Raw genomic sequence first — 8,172 nt, forward strand, 5'->3', positions numbered from 1 at the left:
CATCTGGAGTTTCTGTACAGATGTTCAGAGTTGAATTCTGTCCCTGGTTGCTTGTCTGTCCGATAGGTTGTTCTTGCAGAGCCGGACAAAGACACAGTAGCTTGTGCTATATATCTCAGAGCAAAACCTCTCTGGATGGAGCTGCAGGCTGGAGATGTGAGTGCTGCAGGCATGAAAGAAAAAATTTTGTTTATATGGCTTCTTTAAGTTGTTGCAACTATGCCCTCCTTCAGTGATGTTAATGCATGAGATTGAGCAGGGCTGAGCCTGGGCAGTCCCTGAGTAGTAAACTCTTCATAGGTGGTGACCTTCCCTGGCTGTGTTATTGCTGAATTTTGCCCCAACTAACAGTGTTAAACTCTTTGAGATGCTGCTGTCAGACTATGTTGCTTGCTGACATGATTTAGGCCTTGGCTCTTTCCATCAACAGAGTTGTTCTGATGTTCTCACTCAGGGAATGGCATTCTGCCAAACTAAAGTACCTACCTGGTGCTCTCAAAGCCATGCTGCTTTTCACTTCTCCTTTTATGAATCTTCGGTTGCACTGGTCCCACAGATTTGCAGTAGCCTTATGCCCCTTGGTTCTGCCTCGTCACAATAGGCAACCTCAGAGAAAATTCACCTCCATGCAGAGAGCCAGCACAAGATGGAGGGTATTGGCCAACTCACACTCAGAACTGAAAAATCCTCCTTTGAGCATTGCGTAGGCTTCATGCTAAACTCTGTACAAAGGTGATTTTCACACAGAACATCATGCACAGTCTGAAATTGTCCTTGGTTACTCAAAAGCTTAAAGGAATTGCACCAGGCAGTTAAAAGCGGAATCTGGCTCTCTGTCTGCAAACTGCAGTGCTGTACTTTGGGATAAAAGGTGCTTGAGAAATGTGAGTTATGACAATAACAAAAAAATTCCTGTCTCTGAGTGTCGTGGGGTGGTGCTCCATGTCACACAAAAGCGGAGAGGGAAAGAATGGGCCCCTGGCAGGGGAGTTTTCATGAGGGCCCAGCACTGACTCACTGATGGAGTGAGCATTCTCGAGTTACAGATGGAGGAAGGAACAGGATCAGAAAAACAGCTCTGTTTTGAAGTTCAGGTGATGAAAAGCGGTAGGCTGGAGTTCAAAGACAGGATTATTGGCTAGTGTTGCTTCAGTAGTTGGTGGGGGAAGAGCTTAAGGCCACAGCATTACTGCATTGCTGATTTATCAACACAGCCAACCCTGTGTATGGTATTTGAGTCACTTCTAAATCCAGCCGCTGGCAATGAAAAGCACATTTAATCCATGTGTTAGATTGTTTGAAGAGATATCTGTCTCCTGGTCTCTCCCCAAGGTTGGGATGGCTGAAATTGAAAAGGATGTGAGAGAGGAGATTTTAACTGTTTCACAAACCCATCTCCTTTTGAGGTGGTCACATCTCAAATAGCATCTTTAACATTTGGGATACTGAAAAATGAAAGGCTCTCTCCCCTCTTGCCCCCTGCAGAGAGAATCCCCACTGTCTGTCTCTCCCGTGACAACAACAACAACAAAAAATTAAAGACAGGATTTGTATTTAAACAGTTTATTAAGTGTGTTAATGCTCTGCACTTAGGAGTTCCAGGATTCATCTACACTGCTGGCTCTGATCTCTCTGCAACAGCCCACAGCTGCAGGACAAAATACTGAAAACATCCCTGAGTAAAGTAAGTCCCCTTTAGTCTCTTCCTTCAGTTCCCTTCCATGAAAGAGTATCACTGCTTAACTAGTTTCCTCAATGTTTATTTTCCCTCCAATTTTGTACCCATATGCTATGCTAGCACGCACGGGGCTCACAGTGGGTATGGGAGGTTATAGACTGAAACTCAAAAAATGTGGGAGCAAGAATAGAAGACAGGTATCAGATCAGGTCTGAGTTGCATCTGCAGTTACACCAATACCTGGAATATGGGTGGGGCAATCAGAGGCTGAACCTAAGCTATACCTGCAAACCTGCAAAGGCTGTCCAAAGTAAGAATTAAAGAGCATAAGAAAATCACAGAGAGGTGTTTGGAATAGCTGGAAAGGAGGAGACTGGGAGTAAACCACATTGGTAAAATGTAGGGTGTCATAGTACAATACTGATGTATACTGACAAAACTCTGGGGCAGTGGGCTGGAATAAGAGGTGTAGAGCAGATCACGACTGAGCTATGTCCTCCAACCTACATGGGAGGCCCCAACTCTGAAACAACCCCGGTTGCTGTAGGACAGGTTCATGCTGAACAAGCAAAGCTGTCTGTGCACTGCTAAAATAATTGCCTTGGTGCTGCTGCATAGCTCACATCAGTCACATGAATACAAATTTACCTATAAGCAGCAAAAAAGAGGATGCTAACAGAATCCAACAGGAAGCACGTGAAGATCTTTTCATAGTTAGAAATCAGACGTAACAAACCTCAGAACTAATATCTCCAGTGATGTTAAGGCCCTTCTTGTGGATCACTGTTTCTGGGCATCTCTAGTCAAGTACAAAGGGACTCTGCAAGCAGCAAAGAGACAATTTAGCTGATAAATAATTGCTTTATACAGTTAACACACATAGAAGCTAGCTACAATTTAATGAAATATTAGGCTAAACATTAGCGTACTCCTCTGTAAAGGCACCTGAAGAGTCCTTTGCTAGTGAGGAACAGGCATCAACCGGGAGGGAAGAGTCAGCCTCCATGGTTGCCACCTGCCACCAGCTGGGTCGGGACTGATACCACTGACAATTCAGCCCAGTGTGCCCAATGATTCATGACTGGTCCTCAGCTAGACTGACTATTCCAACTACACCTCTCACGTTGGTTTGGGGTTTTTTCCTCTGAGATTTTATATCTTTCCATGTTAGCGTTTTTCCTCTTCAATCTCTGGGATACTTGCAAGTGCCGTCTCAACAGCCCTACCTCTGACTATACAATTTTTGTCCCACAGACTTTCTCTCAGCTTGTTCTCAGCAGTCTGAGTCAAGTTGCCCTGTATCAGAGCTGGGCCCAGGATCCCTGCTACACAAGTAGTTAAATCCCTAGGTTGTGTGTCAAAGGAGGAAGCTTGCAGCAGCTATTGCAGAGAAGAAAGTTTACAGTAGCCTGTTGATTTTAAAGTGGCATAATTTTTGAGCTTGCTTAATATCAGCGTTTTATATTTTGGGGATCTTGTCTCAACTCTAACATGAGACAAGAAACAGTCCCTAACTAGGGTCGTTCACATGGTGTCTTTCTAGGGCTTTCTGGTTAAGAATGTTTTGAATTAGGCAAGTTAGCACTTCTTCTCAAGATGAGAAGTCTGGTGGGGTTTGTGAGAGGTTACATTAGGTAATGGAACTTTGACTTCAGGATCATTGTCCCCAGACAAACCTAGCTTGTTAACCATAAATATTGTTTCTATACTGGAGCTGTCTGATGGTCTTCAAAAGCTGGGCTGCAAGAGCATCTACCAGCAGTGCACTTGCTTACTGTGGCACTGCCTAGCTATTTCCTGTCTTGTCACTGGCAGCCTGTCCGCTGGGCTGAAGGGTCCATGAGCCAGCCACGGGAAACAAGTAACTCTCTTGACAATGGAAGTGGTCCTGCTGGGGTATGTCTGACTTACGTGAGCAGGAAGTGGTGAAGAAGCGAAACTCTTGTTACTTCCCCTGCCACATCTGCTGTGCTGGTGAAAAGCAGGCTTTGGTTTGCAGGCTGTCTGGTACATTTCAGATTCCTACATTACCAACATGGAGGTAGTGTAAGAATATGCCTTGAATTTATCAGTGCTACAGTTTCACTCTCTGCCTACTCCAGAACAGGAAATACAGCCTTTCTGCAAACAGTTTTTCCTAGCTGAAAGTTGTGGACACCCATGCTAAGTCATGGCAGAGAGAAGATTTTTTCAACATTCAGTACTGTGGCCCCTGTCCAAGAAAAAAATTCTATTTATTGCAGGCTGTTTGTTCTGTCCACCATTTGTCTCACTCTTGAGATAAAGAGTAAGTCACTGCAGAGGGCAAATGCATTCTTCTATCGCATGATAGAGACACTTGCTTTACTGGGAGCTGTGATAGAGCAGTGGACAGAAGGTTTTCGCCTGCTCCTAGTTTATTTGGGTGATGCGTGGAAACTTCTCCATGAGATTGCTGCAGAGGAAGAGATGTGCTGGAATAAGCATACACAATGGGTTGTTAGAACTACTGACATGAGCTAATTATAGCCTCTCGGCACAGCCATCTCTTCTACCCGCTAATGTCTTTCTGTGTCTAGTAAATAGTGTTTAACAATGATTGGTGCATGCTCATCCATGTACATACCACAGCACTGCCTATAAGCCTTCTAGAGCCTAGATTCACCAGTCCCAGCAGCTCATAGGTGTTGACAAGCATATAATTCTTCCAGCTTTGCTCTGCCAGCAAGACACAGTATGGAGGCCATCGCCAAGTTTGATTTCAGTGCTTCTGGAGAGGATGAGTTGAGCTTCCAGGCTGGGGATATGCTGAAGGTAAGCGCAGACCCAGGCTTGACTAAACAGCATTTCTGAGAGTGCTGCTAGATCTTTCTATGCTCTTATTCGCCTTCACTAAACAGATGAAAGCAAACATCTATAAACTGCAGGATACTTGTCTCCTGTAGGGCTTGCTATAGGTCAACAAACAATTCCCAAGCTGCTTGGGTTTGTGTCCACTTTGCTTGATTTTAGATCCAAAAGCTATGGATTTAGTTGCCCTACAGTCCTCCAGTAGTCAGCAGGGAAGGATATGTACGTTAGCTGGGGCAGGGATGCAGTTCTTCAGTAGGCAGATTTTGAGGGTCCTGTCCATTTTCATTGACTATATAGGTAGTCTAGGGTGACTACATTTACGTCTAAAGGCAGGCAGGATGAGTGCGGTCCAGAAAGATTGCTGTCTTCCTTACTTCCAGCTCTTAAATGGTTTAAAAGATAGTTATCATGCATTATAGAACTTACATCTAACTTTTCACTGTAAGTAATTACTGTTAGTTGCCACAGGGGTTTTAGGCAATTGTAAATAGAAGAGAGGTTCATGAGACGGTCTGTTACACACATAATGGAAGAGTTTAAGAGGTCTTCAGCTACTAATATTATATATGCCCTTGCAGGAGTTTAGCAGTGGGGGATTGGCAGAAGTGGAGTTTAACATGTATAATACAGAGCATGTGAGAATCTCTTTAAAGCTGATTTGCATGTGTTATGGTAGAACAGTTCTTGTCAACCCTACCAAGGTCCCTCAGATGAAGTCACATGCTGCTCCACCCTGATTACTTACCCACTTCTCAGCCCCCAGCATAGCTGTTCTGTTCCAGCTGAAAATGCCTGAGTATAACTCCTCTCTGAGGCTTTAACTCTTCCACTGTCCAAAGGGATGATGTACAACAATAGGACCTAAATACTTGTTTGGCCAGGAAGCCTTTGCTCCCTCCCTGTACAGTCCCAGCTATTCCAAGTAATAACTAGATACTGGATCTCAGCTTGGCCTCTTTCATCACCACCGTTTTTTATTTCATTGGCCTTTTAATTCTTGAAGCTTAGACAAAACTGATGGCATCCAGAAGTCATTCAGATAAAATGCCTTGTTTTTGCAGAGAGCGATGAGAAGCTTGCGTGAACACTCTCATTCCTAATTCTTCCTTAGGTTAAAAGTCATCTCCACATCCCTACTGTCCTGTGATGTTTACATTACAAGATGTTGGTATCTTCTTCCTCAGGAGACTGTTTCATCAAGTCCCTAGCTGAATGATGGTGTTGGCCAGATCACTATTCCCTCTGTTCCTCAGTTTCCCTTCCATTATAAGCTAGAGCTTCCTTTCAAAGTACATTGGAAGCTACTGATGGAAAGTATCAACAAAAGTATCGCACTTGTATTAGTTTAGTTATCACAGAGACTTCACTATCAGGAAAGTCAGACTGCCTCTTGTTTTAACATCCTTAAGGTAAACAAAAGAGCACCTTAGCTGCCCAAGCCATAGTAACAGCAGATTAACCCAAGTACCATCTCTCTTCTAGCATATGCACATATACATTCATATCCCAACATGAGCCCCCTCCTGCTGTGAGCTCAACCTGCTGGCTGTCTTTTCTGATTTATAAAGGAGATAAGATGAACAGTATTGATGTAGAGATTAGAAAACAGGAAACATGGGGCCCTCAACCAGCAGTGACAGGAGGAAATCCGCCCTCTCACACCCCCCCACATCCTTCTCTGAGAGGATGACACACTGAGAGAAACCTGCCAGTCCTGCACCAAGAACCAGCAGGTGGGTCTTTCTGGAAACCTTACTGTTAACAGAGCAGAGCCTGAGCATGAGCAGGGAGTAGCTATCATCCCCTTTGGTTGCCCACAGCAGCAAAAGAATAAAAAAAAAAAGAGCTTCAATGCAGCGTCCAGGGATGGGGGAAGCAGTGATTATACAAGCAGAGAACTCCACAGCTTTCTATTCCCTGACTTTTCCAAGAGCATAAGAAAAGGCCTACGTGGCAGGCAAGGCAATGGAGAATTGGCCCCTAAGACAGTAACATTCTGTTGCCAACACCAAGCAGTTAGAATGTGTGTTACGCTCCCAAAAGCATGAGATTGGCTTACAAAACGAGTATTATTATTGTTAACAATAGATTTTAAATTAAGCCTTTTCCACTTGCTTTCTCCTTTTAAAACTGTCGTGGTTCATGTTTTCAGGCTTCTCTCCAAAACCAGAGAGAACAGAAATATGTTCTTTTTCATAAAGCAGAATTCTGTCCCAGGAGTTGGAATGTCAAACACAATACCAAAGACCACAACATTTGCGGTAAAATCGCAATGTGGTTTTATCCTTGTCCTCTTTCTTCTAGCTTAGGGTTGTATCAGGGGCCATCAGACAGGGCAGTGAATTCGGGAAGTCCCTGGTCAGCAGTGTAGTCCCTAAGGACCATTACAGATAACATCAATGTGACTACACTTGAAGCTGCTTCAGTGTGTACTGTGGACCAGCTTCCTGCTATCCTACACTTAGGTGTAACAGGAGCTTTAAAATACTTTTTGCCTCCTTCTTTCATCTACCTTGGCAAAGCCCAGGGCAGCTGAAGAGCTAAATAAACTCTTACAAAAGTACATGTAAGAACACATGGTAACACCTGTGCAGTCAATACACACACACACACACACACACAGATATACTTCCATACTCATATATGTCACAGGAGTTTTCACAGTTTCTTTTTTCCTCCCCTGTGAAACTGAGATGCTCCAGTACCAACTATTAAAAGCAGCACAGAGAACTCCTTCACCCCTGTTAAGGCCTTCAGAATGGAATTTCTCTATTTCAGAGACATGGAAGATGGCATTCCCAGCCACCTGGACAGACATTCAGATGAAGGGATAAAGTTAACAAGCAATCCCTCCAATTCTGCTCGGCTTTCTTTATTGCTTTGCTTGCTTTGACGTGGTCATCAGCCACTAACCTTGCTGCACAGTGAGTGGGAAGTAGACCATACGTGGAATTCTCCTCTATTCTTACAAAAAATTCCAGGTTTCTGTCAGAATCTTGGTTACTCTTGCCTTTCTCGGGAAACATGTTTGTTCCATCAATCTCTCCATTGCAGGTTTTGAGCTCCCAGGAAGAATGGTACAAGGCTGAGCTCAGAAGTCAAGAGGGCTACGTTCCGAAGAACTTCATTGATTTTCACCTTCCCCCGTAAGTGTCATGGAGACAGTGTGCATCACCACTGTGCATTTCCAGAGTGCTGTCAAGCACATGTATGCATGCATGCACAAGGAAGACATGACAGAGGAAGCACTGCTTATAATATACTACAATTCAAGGCTGACAAGGATGGCCGTTAATGATATATGCAGTTCTCCCAGTGCACCTTATTTCTACCCTGAAGCAACCTCGGTTCTTTCAGAGCTGAATGGTCCTCAGTGCACTCTGTTCCCTCCCAAGTGACTCCTTTGTTCCTGTTGCTCAGAGGGATGTCTCCGGCATGCAGCAGGAACTGCATTTAGATCTCCTCGGACAGAAGAATAGTCACGATGCGAAGTCTGGACGAGAGAGAGAGAGGCTGAGCACAAAAGAAAGAGCAAAAGATCTCTCTGAAAATGATTTATAAATATATAATTCGCTTCCCCCCGACTCTCAAGTACACCAGCTCCCTTTTCCCCACCTTGCCATCGGCATCCCAACCCCCTCCCCCACCACCCCCCCCCCACC

General features: G+C 44.3%; 1 protein-coding gene across 1 annotated transcript in view; it reads left to right on the plus strand.

Annotated features, from left to right (window-relative positions):
• Positions 1-4,393: 4,393 nt before the first annotated feature.
• Positions 4,394-8,172, plus strand: part of GRAP2 (GRB2-related adaptor protein 2) — a 13,989-nt gene continuing 10,210 nt past the window's right edge. The window contains exons 1-2 of the mRNA XM_010145430.1: positions 4,394-4,471; positions 7,565-7,656. Of these exons, the coding sequence (XP_010143732.1) occupies positions 4,394-4,471; positions 7,565-7,656 (170 nt within the window). The remainder of the gene's footprint in view (positions 4,472-7,564; positions 7,657-8,172) is intronic.

This window comes from Buceros rhinoceros, unplaced genomic scaffold, assembly GCF_000710305.1.
Source record: "Buceros rhinoceros silvestris isolate BGI_N320 unplaced genomic scaffold, ASM71030v1 scaffold18281, whole genome shotgun sequence".
In the NCBI taxonomy this organism is placed as follows: Eukaryota; Metazoa; Chordata; class Aves; order Bucerotiformes; family Bucerotidae; genus Buceros; species Buceros rhinoceros.